Source organism: Ursus maritimus, unplaced genomic scaffold (genome assembly GCF_017311325.1).
Source record: "Ursus maritimus isolate PB19 unplaced genomic scaffold, ASM1731132v1 scaffold_19, whole genome shotgun sequence".
NCBI classification, from domain to species: Eukaryota; Metazoa; Chordata; class Mammalia; order Carnivora; family Ursidae; genus Ursus; species Ursus maritimus.
In genome coordinates, this window is record NW_024424341.1 from 54,088,944 (window position 1) to 54,116,554 (window position 27,611).

The window sequence follows — 27,611 nt, forward strand, 5'->3', positions numbered from 1 at the left end:
TTCCGCCCCGCCCCTCCGTGCGGCCTCCCACTTCCGCTTCCGGTGCGGGCCGCGCGCGAGCGCAGCGGTGGGAGGCGGCGACGAGCCGGTGAGTGCGGGCTGCGGGCCCCGACCTTCTGGGTTTCGCCCTAGTCTCGGCCTCCCCTGGGTTGCTGTGAGCCTCTGCTCGGCCCCAGCGCCGAGGGCCGCTGGCCCCGCACCCTCTCCGGCCTGCTGCGCCTCAGGCCGCGCCCCTGCCCCCGCGGTGGGCCCGAACACGCCGCGTCGGACCCCGCCGCTTACCACAGGCCCCGCCCGCTTGTCAAGAACCTTAGCCCGAACCCCGAAGCCCAGACCCGGTCCTCGATCCCGGTCAGAACCCCTGGGCTCCGCCCCTGTCCGCAAGCCTTGCCCCTGAGCTCAGCCCACCCCCTCCTGTCTGCCAGCTCCGCCTCCCTCATTCTCTACTCCGTTTTTCACCGCCCCATCTCCCCCCCGCCCCCGCCATTCAGATTTCTTCTGTAGATCTCAGCCTCCTTCTGGTCTTTATTTACAGCACCCCCCCATGTTCCCCCACCTCCCCCAAGCGTTGTCGTCTTACGTCCACGCCCTTCACCTGCCCTCCATCTCCACCACCCCCCCATTCTCCCACCTCCGCTGCGTACCACTGCTCTGTTCCCATAAAGTCTTTTTTTCTTCACCTGCATTCATCCCTTACCCCCACGGGTAGCCCCATTTCAGCTCTTCTCCCTCCCTTGAACTACAGCCCCACGTGCTTAGGGTCTTCCTGCAGACCTTACTTCAAACACTCATTCCTAAGATTCCAAAACCTTTCATCCTTGATTCTAGTGCCCTGAACCCAGGACACTCCTTTCCCAGGGGTGCTCATTTCAGAATCTCCTGGGGGTTTTTCAGAACGCCCAGGGAACTGGATCAGAGTTGTCAGTAATACGCTTCAGCATCTGGCACACATTTCTGCAGCCACACTTCCCTTCCCTGAAGCTGGGGTTTCCGATCGGTTCTGTCACCAGCTTGTTAGGTGACTTTGATTCTGCCCATATGGTTTTTACAGCCCATCTGACCCTCTTTTCTCATCCCCCAGGTTGAGGCCCCCAGCTTGGCCTCACCACGATGTGGCACGAGGCTCGGAAGCATGAGCGGAAGCTTCGAGGCATGATGGTTGACTACAAGAAGAGGGCAGAGCGGCGGCGGGAGTACTATGAAAAGATCGTGAGTAACTGGCCTTGATCTGGGAAGGGACCTTTCCTGGAGGTTGGGGCCCCCGTCATCCTGGTGGGGTTTGGGCTTGGAAATAGGCCAAAATAAGAGCCCAGCTTTCTTCAGGAGAATATTCATTTCTTGAGCCTCCTCGTGGGTAAAAACCAGAGGCGTTCCTTGGTTGTAGTATACTGTGTTGTTTGGTGTGGCCTCAGAGTACAGAGCAGGTGTCAGCAGGAAGGAGGAAAGTTTTTGTAACACTCAGAGCAGTCCAGATATAAGACTGAGCACCTCCTGAATGTTGTCTGTCTTCCTGCTGTATTTGCAGTGCCCGCAAAGGTCAGCTGTTCTTGAGGGTTGGCTTGGCATCCTGTGGGAGTGCCGTCAATTTTCATTTAAGTGGACTCTGACCACTTTCCTGTCCTGTTTGATGCTTCAGTTGCTTTTGGAGAGAAGACCCCACCCCATCCTGTGACCTCAGAGGCCTTTGTGGTCTGACCTCTACCAGGCTCTCGGCCTCGTCCTTGGGTAGCTCCACTGGCCTTTTTTCCCCATCTCTGTCACCACAGGGCATTGTGCCTGTCATGTCTCCCCTTACCTCTTTCACTCCTACTTGCTCTTGGGACCCCAGCTTGAAATGGCACTTGGGTACTGGGTTCAATTCCCCTGTTAGACGATATTGATATAGATGTTCCCATTTATTACCGCATCCCTGCTTTAGCCTCCTACCTGGTCTCCTGGCCTTCATTCCTGCCCCCTCCGATCCTCTTCAGCAGGGCTCCAGAGGTCTTTCTAAAGCACAAGACTGACCCTGTCCTTCCCTTGCTCTGAACTCCTCCATGGCTCCCTGGTGGTCTTGAGAGAAAGCCCAGGCTCCTCAACACAGCCTTTAAGCCCCTGCATGGTCTGGCCTTTTGTACCTCACTGCCCCCTGCCCCCCCCACTTAGACTCATGCCACTCTGCTTTCTGCCTCCTTCCTTTACTCAAGCCATCTGGCCTCCTCGTTATCTAGGGTGTTTTTCTCTAATGCAAAAGATGTATAAAGAGTATCAGTTTAGCTCTGAGACTTACATAGCCACGGGGCCTTTGCCTGAGCTCTTCCCATACCTGGGTGACGAATGCTAATCTGTCAGATCTCAGTCCTCAAGGAAGTCTTCCTTCATCCCCCCATACTCAGTCAGGTGTCCCCTGTAAATGCCATTACAGCTCCCTGTTCTTCCCCTTTGGAATTGAACCCACACATACCTAGCTGTGTAAGACTGGGGTAACTAGTATTCAGGTCACCTTTGCATCCTAAGCTTGGGGCCAACAAATACAGCTTGAAAGAGTAAATGAGTAGACCTACTAATAGTACCAGTTACAATTTTAATTGCTCCTTCCAGGCACCCAGCTCTGTGAGAAGAGTTCTAGATGCATGGTTTTTTTGAATCGCGAGAGTCCCCAATGAAACCGAGGCTGCTGTTACTGTAGGAGAGGAATCTCTGAGAGGTCCTCACTTGCCCTCTGTCACCCAGGAAGGAACCACTGGGCTCAAGGGGAGCCCCTCTCTGGCGGTGTCGGGAAAACTGTAACATGACGGTGGGGGCAGGGCCCGGGTCAGTGCCGGTCCTCGTCGAGGCCCCAGCGTGGGCCAGGAACACAGTGCTTAGGAAGAAGTGGCTGCCGGGAGCTCTAATAAGGGCCCATGGTGTGCCAGCCCCAGTGCCCACTACTTTGGTACATTCTTTCTAGTCCTTCCAGCGGCTCTGAGAGGTGGGGATTGATCCCTGTGTTAAAGATGATGCTGATAAAAGTGGCTGGTGCTGCTGAATGTTTATGTGTTAACCGTTACGTGCTAAGTGCTTGACAGGCGTTTACGCTTCGTCACATCCTCACTGCAGCCTCGGACAGCGTCCTTATTTACGTCCGTTTTACAGATGAGCGAACTGAGGCTCGGAGAGTCACGGTCTACAGTCACATAGCAAGAGGGCACAGCTGGCACTCTAAGCCAGACTGTCTGAGCCTAAACCTCTCCTAGCACTTCACCTGGGCTTTGTGCTGCAGAAATAGAAGTTCCGAAAGGTGCAGCGACATGTCCAAAGTGACACAGCCTGGAGGCAAAATACTAAGATGGTTAGGTGCTCAGAGTTTGAGTCCTAAGGCTCTGGGTTCACATTCTAGCACTGCCGCTTAGGTACAGTGTGACCTTGGGTGAGTGACTGTCTCCCTGACCTAGTTTCCTTTTTTGCATGTGAAATGATGTATCATGTCAGTCAGGTTTGGCTGTGGAGATAGAAGTTTCTTTCTCTTTCCCCTGAAAGCCCCAAAATCACCTGCTCTGCTCAGGGACCATTTTGTTGTTGAGCTGAACACGGATTCTCTTACCAGTGTCGTCTGAAGGTCTAAGAGGGCTGGTCAGACTCTGGCCATCGTGTCTGCACTCCNTTCAGCAGGGAAGAAGAGGGAGGGAAACGAGACAAAATCACTCTTGCCAGTTTTTAAGAAAGTTTCTAGATGTTTGCACCCAGCACTTCCACTCGTCCCACTGGCCAGAAAGTAGTCCCAGGGTCACATCCAGGTGCAAAGAGCCTGAGAGGCATAGGCTTCCTTCTGGGTGGCCTTGTGACAGACATATTAGGAGCCTGTGACCTTTGAGGGAGGGGGTTAGATCTTGGTTGCCAGCTAGTGGCCTGCGCAAATGGTGGGGGGGCGAGCACGTCCCTCCCAGGGCTGTTGTTGAGATGGGGCACATCGACCTCAGCGTAGGCCTGCCCCGGGGCGACTTGCTCGGTGAGTCCTGGCTCTCGTTGTTACTGATGTTCTTCTTACCAGGGGAGCCGGAGTAGGCGTGGTGTAGGGGAAAGAAAGCTGCAGTTGGGGCCCTCTGAGAGGCCTGGGACTCCAGGCTCTCGTTCTTGTTGGCAGGGGAGCTTCCCCAGCTTTATTTTCCCCCTCGGGACAGTGGTGATCGTCGGCCCCTCTCACTGGGTGACAGGGAAAAACGGCAAGAACAAGAACAGTGTCTGTGGGGCGCTTTGTGGTGTGGGCCTGTACAAGCCACCATTGTCCCCATGGGGGAACGTGATCTGCATGCAGAGCGGAGCTGTCAAGCTGTGGGCCTAGGCTGATGGCTGCTCTGGGGGGGGGGGGATGGGGCGGCTTACCCGGGTCTCATCTTATTCTTGGGCGAGAGGTTGCTGTGGGGCGAGTGTTGGAGAAGCTGCTAGTTCACCGCAGGCTGAATGGGTGTGTCCACGCAAGGCTGGTTTCCCTGCTCCTACGTCCTTGGTGCCTGCTGTCTCCCCCTAGCTAACCCTGGTTCTGTCATTGCCCTTGTCCTTGTCCGCTTTCTTCTTTAATCAGTGGTTTGGATAAAGAAACAGAATTCCCTGTTGATAAGAAAATGGGAAATAGGGGCGCCTGGGTGGCACAGCGGTTAAGCGCCTGCCTTTGGCTCAGGGCGTGATCCCGGCGTTCCGGGATCGAGTCCCACATCGGGCTCCTCTGCTGGGAGCCTGCTTCTTCCTCTCCCACTCCCCCTGCTTGTGTTCCCTCTCTCGCTGGCTGTCTCTATCTCTGTCAAATAAATAAATACAATCTTTAAAAAAAAAAAAAAAAAAAAGAAAATGGGAAATAAGCAGTTCTCAGTTCAAGCCTCTCCTCGTCGAGAAAACCCCAGGCTGACCCACCCCCTCTTCACCCCCACCACTGCCTACGCTGAGTCAGGCATTCCCCTGGGCTCTCCCATCCCAGCTGCTCACTCTGGGTCGTCCCTATGTGGGACGGGTCTGTCCCCAGCGCTGGCCTGTGAGCCGCGAGGGTAGGGCTGGGGCTGTGTCTGTCACTGCCGTGGCAGTGGAGCCGAGCACGTAGCCGGTGCCTGGTTATCAGTTGAATGAACGAATGAAAGAGTCCGTGAACTCCTCTGACTCCATCTGATCCTGGAGGCAGAATAGTCCAGTGCTTAAAATTGGACTTTGGATCTCACAGAGGTATTTGTACACCCCACGTTCCTTGCATTGTTACTCACAATAGCCAAGATGGGGAAACAGCTTAACTTCCATCGACTGATGAAGGGATAAAGAAAGTGTGGTATGTCCATACAGTGGTATATTGTCCAGCCTCCGGAAAAGGTATCCTGTCACCTGCTGCCAGGTGGAGGAATTACGTGAAGACGTTAGGCCTCGCGAAATCAGCCAGTCACCAAAAAAAAAAAAAAAAAAAGATGCAAAATTCCATGTATACGAGGTATCTAAAATAGTCAGGCGCTTAGAAACAGGAAATAGAAAGGTGGTTGCCAGGGGGGAGGAGAAAAGGGGAGTCATCCGCTGGCTCTGGAGTTTCAGTTTTGCAAGGTGAAGAAGGTCTAGAGCTCCGGCGCACTGCGAGGTGCGTGTGACTTAACGCGGCTTACTGTACGCTTAAAAGTGGCGAACGTGGGGGCGCCTGAGGGGCTCGGTCGGTTGAGCATCTGCATTCGGCTCAGGTCAGGATCCCTGGGTCCTGGGATGGAGCCCTGCACGGGGCTCCCTGCTTGGCGGGGTGTCTGCTTCTCCCTCTGCCCCTACCCCCGCTCGTGCTCTATCAAATAATTAAATAAAATCTTAAAAAAAAAAAAGTGGCTAACATAGTAGATTTTCTATCATATGGCTTTCACCCGAGTAAAACAAAATTTACTTTTGAAAAAAAAAAAGTAGATTCGGGGGTCAGCCCCATTTGGGTTCAGCTGTTCTGTGTGTTACTGGCATGATTTCAAGCCAATGGACCACACCCCTGTTTCCTCGTGGGGAATACTACTAACCTTTGTCCCATGGTTGAGAAGTTTGAGAAGATATACATAAAATGGTTCAGGGCCTGACTTTTAGGACAGTTCATTGGCTTTTCCAGAATCTCCCAGCAGAGCCAGGCCCTGGACTTAGATTTTTACTCCCAGCATGATGCTTTTTCCTTCCTGCGGTTGCTGGCACAGCCGGTGGCTTCCCTGTGTCAGTCGGCGTCTGTATTGCACGTGGCGTCCCACGATGGCTGTGGGACCTGGGCATTGGGCCCCGGGCAGCCTGGGCGTGAGGGGGTCTTGGCCCGGGGCTGTCACGGGGCTGAGACGAGGCGTTGAGGGAAGGAAGTGAGGTGCGGGACAAGCAGTTGGATTCCCGCAGCATCACCCCTACGGGACCCTGTGGTCTTGGGCGGATCCTGCCTCGGCTGAGTGGGAGCAGCCTGGCGTGGGGCGAGCACGGGCTGGACAGTAGCCTGGCATTAGCCATGGGCGTCGGCGAGTGTCCTCCTTGGCTCTTGGTGCACTTCAGGCAAATGCAGGGTTTGGGGAACTTGATGCTGGCGAGTTTTGGGGGCTCAGTCTCCTTGTCTGTCAGGACTCATTCTCTCTTCCCTTCAGTCGGTGTTCCTCGGCGCCTGCTGTGGGGCGGGTCTGCTCCGGGCACTGGGGAGACGGTGGTGAACAAAGCAGCGATCCCTGCCTCGTGGAAGTTACGCTCTAGTGTGGGAGACGACCGGTAAATGAACGTAAAGTGTGAAACTGGGTGGTGGCAGGAAGAGGACAGGTGGAGTTAAGGAGATGGAGAGTGAGTATGGGCTTGTGCAGGGAACTGCTTAGAGTTGATGGGGAAGGCTTCTAGAAAGAGATCTGAGATAAGCGAGGGGGCAGCCACCTGCCAGAGCTTTGCAGGCCGAGGGAAGAGCGAGGTCCCGAGTGGAGCATGAGTGGAGTGGTCGCGGACTGCCGTGGTGGCTGGCGTGCCTGGAGCAGAGCTGGGGGAGGGAAGTCAGAGAGGGATGTGGCCTAATAGGTTTTAGCAGAACCCCCCAGGCCCTGTGTGAGAGATGGGGTGCGGAGGGCAGGCTGGCAGCAGGGAGCCCGAGAGGAGGCTGCCAAGCGGTCTGGGCGAGAGGACAGGCTGGCTGGACCAGGGGTGGCCACGAGGGGTTGGACCCTGGGGAGGTGTTGCTGGGAGCTCGGCCAGCATTCAGTGCGTGGCGGCAGTTAGCCCTTCTCGTGGCTCTTGTGGGTTCCTCTGATGTGGCACGCAGCAGGAGCCCAGCCAGGGCCTGGCACTCGGGAAGCTCAGCGGTTGGAGCACTGCTGCTAGATTTTATGCTTTCCAGACGCAGCCGGAATCGAGACGTCCACATAAGCTCTCGTCAGGCTGGGGGAGCACTGACTCAGGGGACGTTCTCTTCTGTGTTGGTGCCTTCTTAGCCGCTGTGTTGAGATATAGGTCACATACCAGTACGATTCCGTGGTCTTCGGAATGTTCACAGGGTGGTGCATCCGTCACCACAGCCGAATTTTAGAAAATTTTCATGACCCCAAAAAGAACCCCATGCACATTAGCAGTCAGTCCCCCCAACTTTCCAGCCCTGGGTAGCCACTCGTCTACTTTCTGTCTGTGGATTCGCCTATTCTGAATGTTTCACATAAATGGAATCATACAACATGTGGCTTTTGTGACCGACTTCTTTCACCGGGCATCCTTTTCTCAAGGTTCGTCCACGTTGTAGCACGTGTCAGTTCTTCATTCCTTGTTACTGGCAAGGTTCCATGGTCTAAATACACCACGTTTGGGGCACCTGGGTGGCACAGTCATTACGCGTCTGCCTTTGGCTCAGGGCGTGATCCCCGCATTCTGGGATCGAGCCCCACGTCAGGCTCCTCTGCTGGGAGCCTGCTTCTTCCTCTCCCACTCCCCCTGCTTGTGTTCCCTTCTCTCGCTGGCTGTCTCTGTCAAATAAATAAAAATCTTTAAAAAAAATAAAAATAAAAAAATAAAAATAAATACACCACATTTTGTTTATCGGCCATCCATTGATGGCCACGTGATTGTTTCCATCTTTTGGTCATTGTGAGTCATACTGCTGGAACATGGGTGTACAAGCATTTGAGTATCTGTTTTAGGTTCTGGCGGGTATATCCCTGGGAGTGGGATTGCTGAGACTTATGGTCGTTCTTTGTTTAACTTTTGAAGAACTCAGTTTATGCACATTCTTGTCAGCTTTGTCAACGTCTGTCGTTTTCGTTTTCGCTGTCCTAGTGAGTATGAAGTGACGTCTCGTGGTTCTCGTTGGCTTTTCTCTGCTGAGCAGTGACACTGACCATCTTTGCCTGTGCTCGTGTGGTCCCGTTGTCTTAGAGGCCGGTCTAGGCCAGATGCTCACACCTGGCTCCGAATGAGTGACCTGGGGTAGGGGGGAGGTAAAGAGTTGGGGGATCATATTTCCGAGGCAGAAGGTCTTGGTACTGGCTGTACAGAAGGTTGGGGCAGAGCTTAGAGCCTTTCTCCACCATCTCAGGGTCCCTTGTCCCTAGAGGTGAGGTGGCCCCCGTAAGTGCTGCCACCCCTGTGCGGGTTAGTTCACCTCTGAGTCATGGCCCACTTGACATCAGAGGTGAGCTCGCTGTTGAGCTGGGTTGTGTGGGGGTGGCAGGGTCTGGAGCTCAGCGCAGTGGTGACCTCCACCCTGTCTCTCCCTACAGAAGAAGGACCCAGCGCAGTTCCTGCAGGTGCACGGCCGAGCGTGCAAGGTGCACCTGGATTCTGCAGTCGCCCTGGCTGCCGAGAGCCCTGTTAACATGTAAGACTGAGAAGAAGGGCTGGGTGGTGTCTGTGTCTGAGGACTGGAGGTCAGGAGGGACCTGGGGTGTGGAAAGACCTGTGGGGACTCAGGCAAGGAAGGCTTGACCTACATGAGTAGTGGACAGTCACCGGCCGAGGAGAGCTGGCAGGCAGGGGTTGGGACGGAGGCCCCAGGGTACAGGGGTGCTTGGGGGACTTCGAGGGGACTGGGTGGTGCCAGGACCACAGGCCCAGATGTGATGGCAAGTATGTTGTCATAGGGGATGTTTCGAAGTGACCAGGGCTTAGCAAGTGGTCCCTAGGACCTGGCTCGAGTTTCCCACTCTTGCTTGGTTCTGAGAAATAGGGCCCCAGTTTCCTAGGGTCCTATTCAGGCCAGGAGCCTGAGTGTGGATTCAGGGGAATTAGTGACATAAGAGACTACGAAGTGAGGGGTCAGGGTGGGGCCCATGGCCTGGAAAATCACGGAGCTGAGGGTCAGACTCCCAAGCTTGAAGTGACAGGGAACGGGCATGGGCACTGGGGACCCTCAACTCCTTGCTCCCCATTTCAGGATGCCCTGGCAGGGGGACACCAACAACATGATTGACCGCTTCGATGTCCGTGCCCACCTTGACCACATCCCCGACTACACCCCCCCGCTGCTCACCACCATGTAAGCCGCCCCCCTGAGGCCTGCCAGGCAGGGAGCCTGAGCCCTGCTGCCTCCCCTTTCCCAAACCGTTGCCTGCCTGTCCCCTGCCTGGGAAGGAGGAGGTGTGCCAACGGGGAACCTCCCCGCCTGAGCTAGGCTCCTCCTCCCCCACTCCTGCTGGCTTGGGGTGGGGTCTCCCCTCTCCCTGTGATCTCAAGATCTTGACCTTCCCCAAAGCTCCCCAGAACAGGAGTCAGACGAGCGGAAATGCAACTACGAGCGCTACCGAGGCCTGGTGCAGAACGACTTTGCCGGCAGTGAGTGAGCTGGGGCGTGGCGAGCCGGTGGGGCGGCCATGGACACGGGGAGACCACCTTTATTTACCCCAGGGCTTTCTCCGACGGGACTTGGGGCTTGCTCCCCGCTCTTTCCTCTCGGGCCTCCGTCTCTGGACCCAGTACAGGCCATGTGCGCTGAGCAAGATGGTTCTGCCGAGGTCACTTCCACATCCCACACCGTCTGCCTCTCTGGCCTTTGTCCTGAAAAATTGGGGAAAATAGCAAGAACACATCGTCTACCTTTGTTTCCCCCAGCCCGTTTGGGTCGGAGTGTCACTTTTGAAGAGGAACTTTCTTTTAGAAGTTGTTTAGGAATACTTAGCGTTTGACAATCTGCCAGGCGTTTGAATATGTCGGTATCGTTCTCTGAGCCGTCAGCATGCTGCCTCACAGATGAGAAAACGGAGGCTCCCAGGTTCCCCCACCCTGGGCTTGCCTGGGGAGGTTCGGACCTGACAGACTGGGACCTTTGTGTCGGTATTATATCTCGTCGCATCTGCACAGCCGTCTAGCGGTTGTGCCCATTTTATGGGCGAGGATGTTGAGGCTCAGGAATTGGTGGGAACACGGGGTGCGAGGAGCTGGGATTCTCACCCCACCCTTCACCGTTGCCTCCTGACGGAAAGCTCCAAGCTTTGGCTCATCTGAGGACTGAGATTTCCCCTCCCAGGGTTTCCCTGTTGAGTTAAAGGGAAGACGGACCACACGAGGCCCTTAGGCTGGCGGGTCTCGGTCTCCACCCAGGGAAGGGTGGTCCTGATGGTTGCAGTCCCCCAGGGTAGTTGTAGGGGCCTGGCGAGGGGCGCGTGAATTCCTGCCACCGAGTCTGGCACAGTCAGCCCCTCCTGTGGGTTTGCTGCTCCCTTGTTTCTTTGTTTCTAAGGCGGACATCTCAACTGCTCTAAAACCAAAGATTGCCGAAATTCGAGCAGCCAGCGAGGTGTTAAAATCGGGGCAATTTATCATCTTTGGTACTGTTGCTCTTTGCCTTCACCCAGGGCCACAGGGGTTCTTGGTGTCGGAGCCAGGGTTTGCCTTAGTTCGGTCTGACTCCACGCTGGTTCGTTGCCACCGTTCTTAGCCCCTGTGGTGTGGCAGGCGTGCCTCCAGCTCAGGGGTCTCGTGGGGGAGAGGGGAGCAGCCACACAGTCACCAAAGTGGGTGGCAATTGGCAGACTGAGGGGGCGTTCTGACAGACGGTGGGCTGCTCTCGGAGGTGCTTGACGGAGGTGGGGTCGGTTAGAAGCGGAGAGGAGCTCTGGTGAGGAGAGGGAGGCTGCAGAAGAGGCCTGTGGGAGGATGGGTGCAGGCAGCCTGTGGGGCTGGAGCAGAGAGAGCGAGGCAGCTCGGGTGAGACAGGACGGCCGGGCCCTCTCCTCCCGGGCTTTGTCTGCCACGGGCCGGAGCTGGGGAGAGAGGGGGGCTGCAGGGACAAGGGACGGGGCTCCTCGCCCAGCCCACCCACCTGACTTCACAGATAGAAAAGCTGAGACCCGCAGGGGGAAGGGCACTTGCCCAGGGCCCCACAGCCAGTCAGGGCCCTATGTTTCACTGCAGGGAAGATGAGGAAAAGCTCGGATACGGTGCCGAGCTCCCCAAGTTGGGTGTTGTGGGCGAACGAGAGCCAGGATGGCTCCCAACACGTGTAGTTTAAACAGCCGCAGAGAGGCCTGCGGTGGAGTGGCCCGCGGAGTCCTGGTGACATCCAACGCTCTGAAAGGTCCAACCAGAGGCTTCCCTTGCAGGGATAATAGTAGCATGGCCCCCGTGCCAAGTGCTCCCTTTGCCAGAAAAGGAAATGAGGCAGAGAGAACTTAGCACCGTGACCGAGGCGGTCCTCCCCACACAGCCGGTGACTCTGCCCCAGCTGAGCTTGGGTTGCACCCGACCCCACTGCATTCTTGTGTCCCCCCCCCCCGACCCTCCTGCCTCTCACCTTGCCACAGTCTCAGAGGAGCAGTGTCTGTACCAGATCTACATTGACGAGCTGTACGGAGGCCTCCAGAGACCCAGTGAGGACGAGAAGAAGAAGTGAGTTGGGGTCTGGGGGCACGGCGGCTTTGGGGGAGGCGGGAGGACTGTGAACCTCGCCAGGGCACGGCCTTATTTGCCTCGGTTTCCCCACAATCGGGGCCAGTGTGTGGCACACAGTAGGTGCTTCCTTAATAAACCCTTGGGGGAGGAGGTGGTGGCCGAGGGAAAGGATTTGCTGGAAACCTCTGCATGGCGCGTCTAGCTTGGGGCATGGTGGGCGGTGCAGGGGGTCGGCCCCGGCCCTGTGCTGACCCAGGCCTGGCGTTGCATCCTGCATGTGAGGATGCCCTCGCTGAGTGTTGGTGTGCCTCCCTGCCACGCGGGCTCGGAGGAGCCCTCTTCCTGCAGTGGTTGGAGATTGGGGATCGTGCTGAGCCCCCGTCCCTCTCGAGAGGGGCTTCTTGGGGCTGTGTCCCTCGAGGAGCAGCGGTGGGGGGAGGCAGGGCCTTACGTGGACCCGCCTCTGGCTCAGGGAGGTCCCCCACGGGCAGCTCCCTTCTCTCTTCGTTCCCTCTGCCGGGCTGGCCCTGTCCTCCTCCACGGCGGCCCTCAGCCCCCTTGGCCGCAGCAGTCCTGCGGCCTCACTCCTTCTTCCTGCGGCTGAGCCTTTTCCTCTGGGATCCTAAGCACTCGCTGCTCTCCATCTGGAGTTTCCACGGATGCCGTGGAAGCTCCTTGACGACTGATCCCTACCCAGGAGCCCACTTTCAGCATGAGGGGGCACTCAAGGGACGTCTGGGCATGTTGACTAAATTAATTTAGCAACACACGTGCATGAGGCCCCTCCTCTGTTCTGGCCAAAGCTGGGCCACATTGTTACCCAAGATAAGTCTGGGTCCTGCCCTCTTGAGCTTAGTCTGCTTGGAGGAGACAGATCTGTCCCCTGACAGTCATGACCCCATGTGGGTGAGGCTGAGAAGCTCAGGATGGTGCTTGACCCTGCCGGGGGACAACTTCCTGGGGACATTGAGCTGGAGCTTGGGGGAAGAGGGGGGTTGCTGGTGGGAGGCAGGTGCGGAAGGTTCTAGGCTGAGGGAGAGCACATGTGAGGAGCCGGAGGCAAGGGCGCCCTCCAGAGGCGGGAGCTTGGGGAATCCGTGTGCTCTCTGCTCTCGAGGCTTGGCTCTGGGCTCTGTCCTGCCCGTGGCCCTCCTGGCTCATGGGCTCCCCCATCCCAGGCTGGCAGAGAAGAAGGCTTCCATTGGCTACACCTATGAGGACAGCACCGTGGCCGAGGTAGAGAAGGTGGCAGAAAAGCCAGAGGAGGAGGAGTCACCAGCCGAGGAGGAGAGCAACTCGGACGAAGATGAGGTCATCCCCGACATCGGTGGGGTCCCCTCTCTGCCCTCCCCCACCCCGCAGTCCCTGGGCATCGTTTTCGTGTCTCGTTCCTCACCCTCTGTGGGGCGCCCCACACTTAAGAGCCCCGTCTCTCCTGCCCCTGCTCTGGGGCACTCCAGCCTCCGCCGTCTTCCCCGTCTCACTCATGTGCTCCTCTGTGCCGGCCTTCCTCTCTGTATCGCTCCTCTCATTTCTGGGACGCTGCTTTTATGCTGTTGTCCCCACCTAGGTTCTGTGTCTGTTCTCTTCTGCTTGGGTCAGTCTTTCTGTCTCCCTCTTTTTCTGTCTCCTCTGGAGAACAAGTGTTCATTCAGTTCCAGAGCCGCCCCCCACTATTCACCCCGTACCCAAATACCCACGGCTCCAGCCATCCACCTGTCTCCCTGTCCTCTTCTCAGACAGCTGCTGCTTATCACGCATCCGGAAGGCATCCTTCCCCCCGCTTCCACTTACTCATACTGCATCGAGCTCCTGAACACCTGCGACCCCCCCCCCCACCCGATCTTCACCCACCCCCCGTCTGTCCCCATCCACACATCATACGTTGCTCTGCGCACTGGTCTCCCCCGTCCATGCCGGTGCTCATTTGGGCCCTCATCCATTGCACCTCCTCCCCCCACCGCCCCTTGCCTTTGGTCGTGCTCGCCTGCGGCCAAGCCCCGGGCCAGCCTGGGGATGCCGTGATGAGCCGACTCGTTCTCTGCCTGCAGAGGCTTCCAGTCTGGTGGGCGTCCCCCCCCCGTGCCCCCATCTCCCGGGGCTCTTCCCCTTCTCCCCAGTCCTCTCACTCGGCCTTGGCCCCTGACAGCCTTTCTCTTGGTGCAGACGTGGAGGTGGACGTGGACGAACTGAACCAGGAGCAGGTGGCAGATCTCAACAAGCAGGCCACGACCTACGGCATGGCCGATGGCGACTTTGTCAGGTGAGGCCCACTGGCTGGTGCTCCTGCGCACTTGGGGCCTGGCGTCGGTCGTTACCCCCGCTGCTGACAGCCACTGCATTCCTGAGCACGAGTGTGCCCGGCCCCGTGCCGGCAGCTTCACACGCGCAGCGTCCTGAGCTCCTGGGATGGGTACTGACCACCAGGCTTTACCGGTGCGAAACTGAGACTGCACCCGAGTCCGTGTGACCTGTGGCCATTGGACCCCTAAAAGCTCCCGGGGTTCCTGGGCCTGGTGGACAGCACCCCCTGGTGGAGAAGAGGCTTCATTCACCGGATCATCCCTTGGCACTTACTGATGGGGCCTCTTCCCCGGGCCATGTCCTGTGCGTCAGACCCCACGCAACAGCCCCAGCTAACAGTATCTGAATTGGGGCGATCCCGTGTGAACCCAGCAGCCTCGGCTCAGCGCCCTCGGTGACTGCCCTGGCACCCGGGCAGCTGGACTCCTTACCTGCCTGGTCCCCTGTGCCCCTACTCACACGCTCCACCCCCGTGCGGCCTCTGTGCCTCCTTTCTTCCCCCCCCCCCCCCCCCCCCCCCCCCCCCCCTCCCGCTCTGCTGGCATCTTTGTTGCTTATTCCCCGTGGTTTCTCCTCAGCTGTCCCTTGCCCTGTGTGGCTCCCCTGACCTCACTGTTCAAAGCTGTGGCGGCTTTACCTGTCTCTTGGCACTTCTTCCTCCGTCTACAGTGTATCTTTCTGGCCAGGTTTTCACCATTCAGCATACTACCCATCACGTTATCTTGGTCATTGTCTTCTTCCCAGGATGTAAGGCCACGAGGGCCAGGATTTTTGTTTGTTTATTTTCAATAATGAATCCCCAGTCCGTAAATTAGTATCTGCATGCAGTAAGAGCTCAGTAATAGTGCTGAACAAATGAGAGACCCCAGGATGGCGTGGGATCCCTCACTTCCTGGGACAGTTCAGCCTGTGGCCTGCCTCATCCTCTGTTGTGACCACCCCCACCCAGGATGCTCCGGAAAGACAAGGAGGAGGCGGAGGCGATCAAGCACGCTAAGGCCCTTGAGGAAGAGAAGGCCATGTACTCGGTGAGGGCTGGGCCGGGGTGGGAGGCGGGGGGACAGTGCCTCAGGGAGGGCACATCTCTCACCAGCGCGGTGCCCACCCTCCTCCAGGGCCGTCGCTCCCGGCGCCAGCGGAGGGAATTCCGGGAGAAGCGACTGAGGGGCCGGAAGATCAGTCCACCCAGGTAGGCTGGGCTCGCCCCTGTGCCCCTGCCCTGACAGCCTCACTCAGGGCTCTGGGGGAGGGGCTGGGGCTCACGGAGACTGTTGGGGGCCAGGCTTGGGCTTGTGAACAGAGTCCTAGTAGGGCAGGAAACAGGGAAGGTTTAGGGTAGGAATGGCCTCGTGGACACCCTGCCCTGCCAGCCACTCCCCTCACCCTCTGGACTTGGACTCTTGCCAGGTGTCACAGGCACCGGTGGGGAGGTGGTGTGGGGTAGCGGAAGGGTTGAGGGCAGAGTCAAGGGGAACAGTTCTGTCCCTGAACTCCTTCCTGGTTCTCCTGGGCTGTGTCCTTGTCAGATTTGGGGCAAGTGACTTCCCTCGAGTTTCAGTTTCTTCCTTTGGAAAAGCGGCGCTGTCACCTCCCAGGATTGGGGGTGCACCAGTGCCCACTTGGAGGTGTGGGGCAGGTTGGCAGGAGGCAGTCTGCTGTGGCGCAGAGAGTCTGCCTAGGGCGAGTGGCCTCCAGACAAGCCTGCCGCTGCCTCTTAGGCCTGGAGGCCCAGTGCAGACCCATGCCTCTTTTTGCTATACCGCCTCTGGACAAGGAAAGTGCCTGAGGGGAGCTGTGGGGCTTACGCAGCCTGCTGGGGACTCAGGGCTCGGTGAGGGGTCCGGAGAAGCCGTGCTGATTCTGGCCGTCCTCCTCCTGCCCGTAAGGGTGCAGTCAGTGTAGTGCATAAAGACGTGGGCTCGGGGCCCCAGGGCCTGGCTTGGGAGCCCAGCTCTTCCATTTCTGAGCTGTGTGACGCTGGGCAAGTGACTCTACTGCTCTGGGCCTCGGTGTCCTGAGCTCTGAGCTGTGAATGACCCCAGCAGCCGTGTGAGTGGTCCTGAAGAGCAGCTGCGTTCATGGAAGTAAAGCGCTCCGTGCCCGGCCCGTAGCGAGCATCTAAGACACCGTGGCGTTTCTAGTTTTACCATCGTCCTCGTTAACGAGCCGGGACCCAGATGGCAGAAGCAGGGACTTGGAGTGGCAGGAGGGATGCTTCCGTCTGGGGTCCGGAGCCCAAGCAGGACTCAGGCTGCTGGAGTCCCTGTGGTTCAGGGTCAGGAGGGGCCCAGGACATTGTTTGCGGGGTGTGGCGGAGGTTCAGGCTTCGGGCAGATCGGAGGTGGGGTGGGCAGAGGGATCAAGGCAGGGCCTAAAACCTGGCCACAGTGCCTGGTCCCTGAGTTTGTGTGCCTTGGGGGAGGAGTGGGCCCAATTCCATGCCCACTCAGATCCCAAGCCCCTACTTGTCTTACCCCGCGCTTCTCTCCGCAGCTATGCCCGCCGAGACAGCCCCACATACGACCCCTATAAGCGGTGAGTTCCCAGGCCCTGAGGAGGGGCAGCCAGCAAACCTGATAGAGGAGGGAGCAGGGCTGGGAGGAGGAGCGGGAGGCTGGGGGGTCGGTTCTTAGCACCTGGTGTCATCTGTGGGTCTGAGTCGTTTTTCTGGTTTCCAGAATGTTACTCTGCTTTCCCGGTCTTTTTTTTCTTTAAATGTGAACCTTATTTAATTTTCTGATTTAAATACAACGTAGTTGTGTGTTAAAACTGACCAAGCGTGGCAGAAAGGCCTGACAACAGGAATCAGAAGTCTCTCTGATCTCAGGCCCCAGAAATAAGCAGTAAGGGATATTACACAGGAGGGCCCGGCCTTGCACGCGCGTGTCTCCAGGATGTGGGAGTGATGGGGCAGGGGCCTTGAGGGGGGACAGACATCAGCCTGACCCCGGTCCGCTCTTCAGAACGCAGTGGGAGGGGCCTGCCTCTCTGGGCTCTTGGGGGGATAGGAGAGATGAGGCAGGTACCTTTAGGTACAAGGCCAGGCACGGGGACACACTCAGGCCAGGGAAACGGGTACTTTTCTAACGACGGGATCGTACCACACTTAACGTTATAGAACTTGCTAGGCGGGCGTTTGTGTTGAGGAGAACTTCCCAAGTTAAGTCTGTAGATCTTTTCATCCCTTTTTAATCGTGACGTGAAGTCAGTACAGCTTGCTGTCGCTCGCTCGCTCCCTCGGCCAAGGCTCCGAGGCCGAGTCAAACCCCTGCAGAGTGGGGTTCCTTTCTGCCCTTTGGCTCCGTTCGTCTGAGCCGGGTGTCACGCGGTGCTCGGTGCCACACTGTGCCCGTTCCTGGGTGCTGCGCGTGGTTAGCCAGCGGGCTCCCGGGGAGCCTGGCCGCTGAGTCCCTCTTGCCCGCCCCGCAGGTCGCCCTCAGAATCCAGCTCCGAGTCCCGCTCCCGCTCCCGCTCCCCGAGCCCAGGCCGCGAGGAGAAGATCACGTTCATAACCAGTTTTGGGGGCAGCGACGAGGAGGCAGCTGCGGCCGCAGCGGCAGCAGCCGCGTCAGGGGCCACCACAGGGAAGCCCCCCGCACCCCCCCAGCCCGGCGGCCCCGCACCGGGACGTAATGCCAGCGCCCGGTCGGTAACGCTCACGCCGCCCGCCCTACGCCCCGGCCGCTATGGGGGGGACGCGGGGCGGTGGGGCGCCTGGGGCCAGGCCCGTGCTGACCGGCCCTCCGTGCCCCGCCTGCAGCCGCCGCTCCTCCTCCTCCTCCTCCTCCTCCTCTTCCGCCTCGAGGACCTCCAGCTCCCGCTCCAGCTCCCGCTCCAGCTCCCGCTCCCGCCGCGGCGGGGGCTACTACCGTTCTGGCCGCCACGCGCGCTCCCGCTCCCGCTCCTGGTCCCGCTCGCGCTCCCGCTCCCGGCGCTACTCGCGCTCCCGTAGCCGCGGCCGGCGGCACTCAGGCGGGGGCTCCCGAGATGGACACCGCTACTCCCGCTCGCCCGCCCGGCGCGGTGGTTACGGGCCCCGGCGCAGAAGCAGGTGTGTGGCGCTGACGCGTTGGGGGCGACGGGGCCCCGGGGCTGGGCACGTGTGATGTCAGCCAGACCCGGCTCTGAGGGAGGGGACCAGGCCGCTGCCGTTCTGTGGGGGAGCACTCGGTTGGCAGGGGAGGTGTGCCCCCTCTGCTGTCCACGTGTGGTGACCCGGGCTGGCGCGCGGCCACGTTCTCAGGGGACTGAGCGGGTGCTGGGGGGGGTTCCCGGCGGGGGTGTAGAGAGGTGTGTGGTTTGCAGTGGGGACCTGGCTGGCCTCAAGGGCTGGGGTGCTCTGCGGGGAGAGGGGTGCTGCAGATGGGGTAGGAAACGAGGCATCTGAGGAGCGAGGCGCCCTTTTAGGCTCTTGCTTGGCGGGATCAGGGCTGCCTCAGCGGGTGAGCCTGGCTGCAAATCCTGGCCCTGCTCGGAAACTTCTGGGGCTTCGGATTTTTCATCTGTAAAATAAGGGTAGTGTCCCGTTTGTGGAGTTGTTGTGAAGGTGTGAGCAGAGACGCATGTGAATGCTGGGTACAGGGCCTAGCGTTGGGCGAGTGCTGCCGTCACCGACATTGTCGCTTGTATTTTGGCACGCGTCTCAGCGTCAGCTTCCTGTAGGGGCTGGCAGGTAAAATAAAGGGGCCAGGTGGACCCGGGGGGACTGGTGCACACGTGTCCCGTCCAGTTGGGTCGTCAGCTGTGCAGTAGCAGGCCCGGCATTGCCCCATCTTCTGCTTTCTCAAGAGAAGTTGAGAATCTGGATTTTTAAAGGGTAGTTCGTTTTCCCAACATTGCCCACAAATTTGAGCTTTTTAAAAGACTTGGCCGACCCCAGCAGAATCCGTGTGTGGCCTAGACTTGGCTTCCAGGTCGTTCCCTGTAGCCTGACCCAGGGCGACCACAGGAGAAAGGCTGGGGAGGAAGGGGGCCTGGCCACATCTCGAATGTCAGCCTGAGGGGGCACCCTTGCTGAGGAGCCCCCAGGGTCCGCAGCGGAGAAGGGGTGGGGCCACGTGTCCCCAGAAGAGGTCTTGTGGGTCCGTGCTGTAGATTGGTGGGGAGAGTGGGCGAGGGGGTGGGTGGTCCCCACTGGACCCCAGCAAGGTGAGGAGGTGGTGAGGGTGTGGGTGAGGTCACAGCCCCTGGGTGCCCAGAGCCGGGCACTGTGTGTAAAGGGGGGGTGATGGCCAGCCAGGTCCCCTCCCCAGAAGTCACCTCCCAGGGGAGCAGGTTAGTGTGTGTCAGGAGTGAGAAGCGAGGAGCCGTTTCAGGGCGGTTGTACCTGGACGGTGGTCTCCGTGTAGACACGGAGCGAGGCCGGGAGCAGCCGAGGTCAAGCAGCGGGAGAGGAGCGGGTGGTCACGCCCCGACCTCTCGTAGGGCCTTGCGGGAGGGCTGTGCGCAGGGAGTGCCTGGCTCCTCACGGCCCCCCTCCTGCCCCGCCGTGCCCCCAGGAGCCGCTCCCGCTCCGGGGAGCGGTACAGGCGGGGCGGCCGGGGCCCCCGGCATCACAGCAGTAGCCGCAGCCGCAGCAGCTGGTCCCTCAGCCCGTCCCGCAGCCGCAGCCTGAGCCGCAGCCGCAGCCCCAGCCCGTCCCGCAGCCGCAGCCAGAGCCGCAGCCGCAGCCGCAGCCAGAGCCACTCGCCATCGCCCCCGAGGGAGAAGCTGACCAGGCCGGCGGCATCCCCTGCCGTGGGCGAGAAGCTGAAAAAGTGAGCGGGGGCAGGGCTGGGGGACGAGAGTGGTCCGCCTCGGGGAGGGTGGCTGAGCTCGGTCCTGCCTTGGGAGGTCTGAGGGGGACGTGGCTTTGCCCCCGGGGGGTCTGAGGAGTCACAGCCTCGCCTTGGATGAAGCTTCAGGGGACACGGCCCGGTCCTGAGGGATCAGAGAGGGGCACGGGCCCTCCCTGGGGGTGTCTGAGGCCCACGGCCTTGGCGCTGTCTGGCCTGAGGGCGGTGCTGAGGTGGCGTGGGGTCAGAAGTAGCAGCCGCCCTTTCTTCCTCCCAGGACCGAACCTGCCGCTGGTAAAGAGACAGGAGCTGCCAAAGTCAGTAAGAATTTGGAACTCGCCCGTCTAATTCCCGCCAGCAGCAGTGCCCGAGAGCTGGGCCCGGTGGGCCTGCAGGGGGGACCCAGGGGGGCCGGGAGAGCCAGCCCTGGGGTTGAAGCGGGCTGGGAATGCTCTGCCCCGTCAGGTCCGTGTCCCCGTCCCCTCCGCACTGTCCGCCGGGGCTCCAGCTGTCCCCAGGCCTCCCAGACCCTTGTGGTGGACCTTGGCAGCCGGTCCCTCCTCCCCACGTGCCCCCCGCAAGTCCCAGGCTCTTGGATGAGGTGGGTGGTGGGAGCTCCGGACACCCACCCCCTCTCCCGCCTCTTCTCCCCCTTCCCCAGCCCAAGCTGACGCCGCAGGAGAAGCTGAAGCTGAGGATGCAGAAAGCGCTGAACAGGCAGTGTACGTGCCCCCCCCGCCCCCCCAGCCCTGGTCTCTGCTGCTCTGCCTGCCAGCCTGGTCTTGGGGGGCCCTGCCCGCTCCTGGACAGACAGGCGTCTGCGAGGGGCACTTCGGGGGAGGAGTTGGTGTGCGTGCTCTTCCGCTGCCACCGTGCTAAGGGCCATGGCTGTCTGCTCGGCCTCTCTGGGGTCAGTTTCGGCATCCGGGAAGGGGGAGTGCTTTTGAGGGCCCCCCTCAGCCACCACGTCTCTCCTTTGCCACAGTCAAAGCGGATAAGAAGGCGGCCCAGGAGAAGATGATCCAGCAGGAGCATGAGCGCCAGGTAAGGGCGGGAGCGAGCGGTGGGGCCGGGCCTGCCGGGGAGCCGGCCAGCGCGCCTCACAGCCCCGTCTGCCGCAGGAGCGGGAGGACGAGCTTCGAGCCATGGCCCGCAAGATCCGCATGAAGTAAGACCATCGCGCTGCCCGTATCTGGGCCGCGGCCCCCCGCTTCTGGGCTGCCCGCTGTTCCCCACCCCTGGCGCCTAGCCCTGCAGCCTGCGCTAGTCCTCGGGGTGGGAGGAAGCCCTCTGTCCTCGGCTTGCTCGCTCCAGCTGCTGCAGCCCCTTCCAGCTCTGCCGGCTCTGGGTGCACGGGGCCTCTGTGCCCTCCTCCCTGGCTTCGCTCGTCGGGGCCCTCCCTGACCATCCTGTCCCGAGTAGCACCCTGACGTGCTCCATCCTCCAAGCCTGCCATGTGTTCTTCAGAGCGCTGACCCCCACCTGGCACGCACCATTCTGTTTTCTTGCTTGTTGTTGATGGTGCCTGAGAGGGCAGCTGCCGGGTTCCTGCTATACGCTCGGCCCCCAGATCAGAGGTGGCGCTCAGCAAGCCAGCCCCCTGGCGGGTTCTTCCCAGCTCGGGCAGAGGGGCTTCTCCCTGCTCCCCTTCTGTTTCTCGGCTCTTCACTACCAAGGGGACAGGCTCACGCCCTGGACCAGGCAGATGTGGAGTCCAGTCCCGGCTCTGCCTCCCTGTGACCATGGGGCCCCGGGGTAGGGGTTGGCGCTCTCAGGCCTCGCTTTGTCCCCTGCAGCCAGGACAGACCTTGGTGACCTCACTGGGTAGCTCAGGGTGCAACTGGAGGCTGAGTGCTCGGTGCTGGCAAGGAGGAGGGTCCGTCAGTGGCAGGGTCGTGTCACCGGCTGCTTGGTAGCGGGTGCTCAGACAGGCAGTTCCGTTTCCTCTGAGCCGAGACTCCTTCCTCGTCCTCTCCTGGGGACCCTGCCGCAGGGCTCCCGTGCGGTGCCTAGCCCATCAGCCGGCTGCCGGCTGGGTCGTCGGTTTCTGCTCACTGCGCACCGTTGTGTGCTGGCCGTCTGAGGGTGCGGCCTGCCTCCCTCAGGTGGGGAAGGAGAGTGCCCGGGGACTCAGCGCTGGGGTCAGTCGGCTCCGAGTTCTGATCCTGCCTCCGCTGTCTACCAACTGCGGGCCTTTTTCTGTTTGGGCCTTAATTTGCTCATCAGCTAAATGGGGTTGGAATAGTTGTCCTAGTTCACAGGCGTGTTGGGCGGATCCAGTCAGATCTGGGCCAGGCGAGTAGAAGGGCCCCAGTAAATACAGCCCTTGGGGTCGCGAGTCCCAGGCATCCTGACAAAGGCCAATGAAGCACTTAGTGTGTGAGTCCCGTGTTTTGAGACTACCCGAGTGTGACGGGAAAAGGTCGAACTCTCCAGCTCAATCCTGTATGTTTGCTCAGCAAGCCTTTCAAAGCGAGGCCGACTAAGATTCCAATCCTGGCTCTCCCCAGCCTGTATCCTTGTGAGCCAGTGCTGTCACTTCCAAGCAAGGGCAGCAGCAGCACTGGCTGGCCTGGGTTTACTCTGCCACTTGGGCTGGGCTGTTGGAAGCACCTGCCCCGGGCCGGCGGTGCAGTCCAGCCCCGCCCTTGAGGTTGGTGTTCTCGCCCTGTGCTCATGCCTGCCCCTGGGCTGCCTCCCTTTCCGCCTGGCAGGGAGCGGGAACGCAGAGAGAAGGAGCGAGAAGAATGGGAACGCCAGTACAGCCGACAGAGCCGCTCACCCTCCCCCCGTTACAGTGAGTATCCCCACGGCCTGTGGGCCCCGAACTCTAGATCTCGAAGTCAGGATGCAGGAAGCCACAGTGCGGTTTCCACCGTAGTGCTCCACACGTGCAGCGGGATTGCCGTAGTCATGGGGAACGGGGGATGTTAGAAGCAGGGCGTTAGAAGCAATGCGCGTTGCCCGGCCTTGGTGCATGCCCAGGGGACTGGCTGGAGGCACAGGTGTGGCCTCAGCTGGAGGCAGCCCCAGGAGCCCAGCCCCAGGAGCCCAGCCCCTGAGCTTGGGCTTCGTTCTCTCGTTTCTCTCCAGGTCGAGAATACAGCTCGTCCCGAAGGTAAGCCCACCAGCCCAGCTCCTGGAAGATGACCTTGTCCCTGCCCTGGTTCTTCCATCTCCACCCTGTACCCCTCCAGCTGCACAGGCTGGTCTCCACCCTGGGTAACGTCCCTCCCTGTGCAACTTGTGCCCCTNGCGCTCAAGGTCCCGATCTCGAAGTCCCCATTACCGACATTAGGCAGAAGCGTGGGGGGCAGGGGGATGGGGGTGGGGTGAGGGCTCAGGCTGTGATGCTGCTGGTTTTATCTCTAATGAAATAAAATCACTCATTATTTAATTCCCTTGACCTGGCCTCTGTGTCCTCTGTATGGTCCGTGTCGGCCAGCCATCAAGGGCAGCTGGGGAGGGAGCTGGTCGGGTTCAGGGACAGGAGCCAGCCCTGGGAGCCTCTGTGGCAAGTCCTGCCCCCATGTGGGTGTCCGGGTGGCGGCTCCTGGTTCAGCGGCGCTGCCGCACCTCGGCAAGGGCAGGGGCCTCTCGGTGGGGAAGGGCCCGGCACCCAGCTGTGGAGGATGGGCCAGGACTTTGCCCAGGGGCCTCTGGTGACAGGTCCAGGCTTCTCCCCACCCTCGCCTCGGCCCCTGCCCTGGCCTCGCCCACATTGGGAACCGGGAGCACAGCTTTCTGTGCCAGTCTTGCTGTGCCCGGGGCACTGGGGGCTGGCCTTTCCCCTCACCCCCTCACTCCAAACCGGTCTGTCCAGCCGTCCACCCCAAGGAGGGAAGCCACCCGCCCCACCTCCGACACCCCAAGAAAGCCAGAGTCCAAACGTGTGTAACTAGGCGGGAGCATTTACTCGCAGCAGAGGAAGGACAAGGAGATCGGCCGGCAGCGGTCCCCACGGTACCAGGAACGGCAGGGAGGGCACCCCGGCGGCTCAGGCCTCCCCGCCCACCTCGGGGTGCTTCTGCCGCAGGTGTTTGTCCAGGGTGGCGCGCAGGCCGAAGGGCACGCAGCAGTGGGGACACTCGAAGCGGGTGCTGCCGGGCCCCAGGCCGTGCATGCGGCGGTGGCGGTTAAGCTTGCTGCTCTGCGCGCAGGCGTAGGAGCAGAGCTCGCAGGTGTAGGGCCGCTCGCCCGTGTGCGAGCGCCGGTGCACCGTCAGGTTGCTGCTGTTGGTGAAGTGCTTCCCGCAGAACTCACAGCTGCCCCCGGGCCCGCGGCTCTTGCCCACCGGCTTGGGCAGCTTCTTGGGGGACGTCGGGCCCTTGGCAGGTTCAGTTCTCTGTTCCTTGGGGGTAGGTCCCCAGCTGGCCCCGCCGGGGCCTACCTGAGCCCCGCCGCCAGGAGCCCCAGGTTCCTGGACGCCCGCCGTGGCCGCGGCTCCGGCGCCCTCCCCGCTGCTGCATGCGAGGGTGCTGGCCGGCGCCGCGGCATGGGCGGCCGGCTCGGGAGGGGCGGCAGAGGCCTGTTCCTGACTGGCCTCGGCCCTGCAGGGGCTCTGAGGCCGCGGCTGCCGGTGGGTCTTCTTGTGCCGGTTGAGCTTGCTGCTCTGGGTGCACGTATAGGGACACTGGTCACAGGCGTAGGGCCGCTCGCCGGTGTGCGAGCGCATGTGCACTTTGAGATTACTGAAGGAGCTCAGGGTCTTGGCGCACACGGGGCAGGTGGGGCTCCGCCGGGGGAGGACGCTCATCCGGACGCCCTTGGCCTCCGCTTCCGGCCCCATGACCGCGGACACGGCGGCGGCCACCTCCGCCAGGCCGAGCAGCGGGGCCTCGGGGGCCTCGGGGACCTCGGGGGCCTCGGGTTCCGTCTGGTAGATGGATAGTCCGTGGTCCCACTGGGCGTGGCGCAGCAGCTTCCAGGCCCCCGTGAACTGTCTCCCGCAGCGGAAGCAGCTCAGGGCCTTGGGGTCCTTGCGTTCTGTGGAGAGAAGGGCCGGGCGTTAGGGAGATGGAAGAACAGGAGTCGCAGCTCACACCTGCCAGCTGGTCGCCTTCTGCGCGAAAGGCCCTGTTCCAGGGGCTGGGAACACGTGGCAGGTGCACACCCAAACTCCGTCCTCAGAAGCCGAGGCACAGAAGTGGGTGGACGGACAGGGAAGGAAAATCTGGAGTGGATGATGAATACCTGGAGATTCTTTTTGTGTCTGAGAATCTTCCAGAAAAAAGGGAAAGCAGAGCAAGGGATGGGAGGAGCGCTATTTTCTATGCGGGGGGAGTGGGTAGGGTCAGGAAGGCCTTACTGGAGACATGACCAAATTCCGGGTGCTGGGCACCGGGCCATGCCCCCGCTCACTCTACTTCCCACCTAGATAAGAAACAAGAGCTCTGTTTTCCAGATGGGGAAACTGAGGCAGACACACTTCTCCAAGGTCACAAGCCTGGAAGGGTAGAATTGGGGTTTCAATCTAGAAACCTGGGGAGTGCGAGACACTTTCAAAAAAGACTGTTGGCTTGATTACTGAGTGGGTTTCTGTGCCAGGCTCCAAGTTCATGGGTTCTACGCATGGTCTCCTATTCCCTGCCTTACAGAAGAGGGGGCCAAGGCCTAAGTGCTGAGGCAGCCACCTAGAGGTGGGGTGGGGCAGTGAGTTAGGTACCCCCCCCATGGACCCCAAATTAAAAGTCCTTCAAATTGGATGTTTCTCTAGACCCTCCAGGTACTATCAGTAAAGTACTTGCCTTTACTTTTCCGATTCTAGACAGTCTGGGACGGGGGTGGCCTTCCTGATCCAACACCAGGGTCAGGAGCACAGATGGGGGCTGGAGAGCGTCAGCCTGTTCCAGCTGGCTCCCTGGGAGTGCTGGACGAGAAACACTCCTGTCTGGCCCTCAGTATTCTCATTCGATGGAATATGGGGATCCCGGGGATCCTCTCCCTTTTAGGGCTGTTGTGACCTCGAATGGAGAAGAACTGGGAGTTTGGATACATGCCAGCCCACAGTAAACACGAGCTGAGCCCACGTGGCTGAGGTGCCCACACTGCTCCAAGTCCAAGCACCTGGGAGTGTTCAGTGATTCCATCAAGGCCCCTCCCTGGGCCACCAGACCACCTGCTGGCTTCAAGTCTACAGCTAATTCACAGTCCCTCCTTCCCCTCCCCCACTATAGGACCCATCCAGGCCTAAATACAATTCCATCTCTCAAAAATCCTAGGAACACTCGGGCCAGGGGATGGAAATGTGCAGGTCTGGAGGAGCCTTGGCCTGCGGTGGCCAAAAGCTCCCCGTGAGTCTAGCACCGTGTCAAGGGCTTTCATTCCCTCCCAAGAGGAGGAACCCAGGTGTCCAGACACCCAGGACCTGGCCCAAACCAGGGGCTTCCCAGCGCGCAGGGCTGGGAGATTCCATCAGAGAGGGAAGCCAGAAGCCCCTTGCCTGCCTCCAAGCAAACGCACCAGCACCTCAATCAGAAGCATTCAAGAGGTGGGCGGGGGTGGCCATGCCAGGCTTCCAGCTGGCCTCAGCTTCCCCTCCCCCAGGTTGCTGCCCTCCCCAGAGGTCCCCCTACTGCCACACTGGTCCAGCCACCTGGCCAGTTATTTCTGGCCAAGGGGAAGGAGAAGTGAAACCAGATTGGGTGTGTGTGTGTGTGTGTGTGTGTGTGCGGCAAATCCCCAGACCAGTCTTCAGGGGCTGGCCACACCCTGTGGGCGGCCCTCCTACAGGCCCAGCCCCGGCCCCCACCCACCCCCCTCACCACTAGTCCCAGCCCTAGGACAGGGCAGGCCCTGGCCACGCCTAGGCTGCACCCGCTGGGGAGCGAGAAAGGGGAAGTAGTGCTCACTGCCCCGCCTGTCCAGCTCAGCCCCTTCTCCCACAGGAAGCCGGGCCCTTGAACTTGAGAGGGGGACTGCATCCCGGCTTGACTCACCTGAGCCCTGGCAGGGGCTGGGGCCTCTGAAAAGCTGACAGTCCACCTTCTTGTGGTCCATGAAAGCAGTGATGGCCTCCAACGGAAAGGTCTGCAGGCAACGGCCGCAGGTCAACAGATCTGGGTGTTTGTCGGTCCAGGGCTGGCGGTCTGCTGGGAGGAAGCGGGTGGTAAGCGTGGGGTGGGGCAGGATGGGGGCTGGGGGTTCCGAGGGAGAGGGAAAACCCGAAGGTCAGAGTCGGGGCTGGAGGCCAGAACCAGTCAACAGAAATACTGCAGGGCCGGGGGCCGGGGGTCGGTGCCTGGAGGAGGGCGTCCCCCCGCCCCCCGCCCCTACCGGGTAAAGGGGAAGGGAGGCGGGGCAGGGGCAGGGGGCGCTCACCGCGAGGGTTCACGATCAGTGGCGTCCACAGCGCCCACTGGTTCCGCGCGCCCAGGGCGTGGAGAGGGCTCCCGGCGGGCACGGGGCCGGGGGAGTGGCGGGGTTCGCCCTCGAACCGCCCCGGCGCGGGCACTTCCTTCGGGGAGAAGGGCCCCAGCTCCGGGGCCTGTAGGGGCCGCGCGTCTGGTTCGGGCTTCACTTCGATGACGAGGTCCGGCATCTCCATCTCGTCGTCTGTGCTGGAGGCGGGCGCGGGGTCTACTCGGCGGGGCGTGCAGCCGGCCTTGCGGCGGGACATGGGTCGACGGCCGGGCGGGCTGGCGGGCGGGCGGAGGACGCGCGGGCCGTGCGCGCTCAGTCCGAGGCGCTCAGGTGAGTGACTGCGGCGACCCGCCGCGAACTCTTACACGTGCTGGCCCGGCCCGTAGCTCCGCCCCC

At 60.6% G+C, this 27,611-nt stretch overlaps 3 protein-coding genes across 15 annotated transcripts in view; 2 read left to right on the top strand and 1 right to left on the bottom strand.

Moving 5' to 3' along the window:
* Positions 1–23,256, top strand: LOC103657179 (CLK4 associating serine/arginine rich protein). 2 transcript variants are annotated; one of them, XM_040634138.1, is made up of 21 exons: positions 1–88; positions 1,082–1,209; positions 8,670–8,767; positions 9,323–9,424; positions 9,641–9,720; positions 11,688–11,772; positions 12,954–13,102; positions 13,942–14,038; positions 15,029–15,107; positions 15,195–15,268; positions 16,573–16,614; positions 17,509–17,724; positions 17,840–18,130; positions 19,578–19,835; positions 20,131–20,170; positions 20,515–20,575; positions 20,839–20,897; positions 20,975–21,021; positions 22,568–22,650; positions 22,947–22,971; positions 23,109–23,256. In XM_040634138.1, the coding sequence occupies exons 2-21, from the start codon at positions 1,111–1,113 to the stop codon at positions 23,149–23,151; spliced, it is 2,028 nt and encodes a 675-aa protein (XP_040490072.1). In that variant the 5' UTR covers positions 1–88; positions 1,082–1,110; the 3' UTR covers positions 23,152–23,256. The 2 variants fall into 2 exon arrangements, 1 of the variants encoding a protein (XP_040490072.1); XR_005835765.1 differs by lacking the exons at positions 22,947–22,971; positions 23,109–23,256 and having other exon boundaries at positions 20,131–20,174.
* Positions 23,257–23,748: 492 nt separating this feature from the next.
* ZNF296 (zinc finger protein 296) lies at positions 23,749–27,572 on the bottom strand. 2 transcript variants are annotated; one of them, XM_040634141.1, is made up of 4 exons: positions 27,174–27,572; positions 26,792–26,941; positions 24,360–24,839; positions 23,749–24,293 (listed from the first exon to the last, which is right to left on the bottom strand). In XM_040634141.1, the coding sequence occupies exons 1-4, from the start codon at positions 27,469–27,471 to the stop codon at positions 23,851–23,853; spliced, it is 1,371 nt and encodes a 456-aa protein (XP_040490075.1). In that variant the 5' UTR covers positions 27,472–27,572; the 3' UTR covers positions 23,749–23,850. The 2 variants fall into 2 exon arrangements, with proteins under 2 accessions (XP_040490075.1, XP_040490074.1); XM_040634140.1 differs by having other exon boundaries at positions 23,749–24,839.
* Positions 26,731–27,611, top strand: part of GEMIN7 (gem nuclear organelle associated protein 7) — a 12,598-nt gene continuing 11,717 nt past the window's right edge. For 8 of the 11 annotated variants that reach the window (XR_005835773.1, XR_005835774.1, XR_005835766.1 and 5 more), the window contains exon 1: positions 26,763–26,901. The gene's annotated coding sequence lies outside the window, so the exon portion shown is untranslated. Of the gene's footprint in view, positions 26,962–27,000; positions 27,132–27,611 lie in introns of those variants that run through there. The other 3 variants (XR_005835769.1, XR_005835768.1, XR_005835772.1) reach the window with 3 other exon arrangements.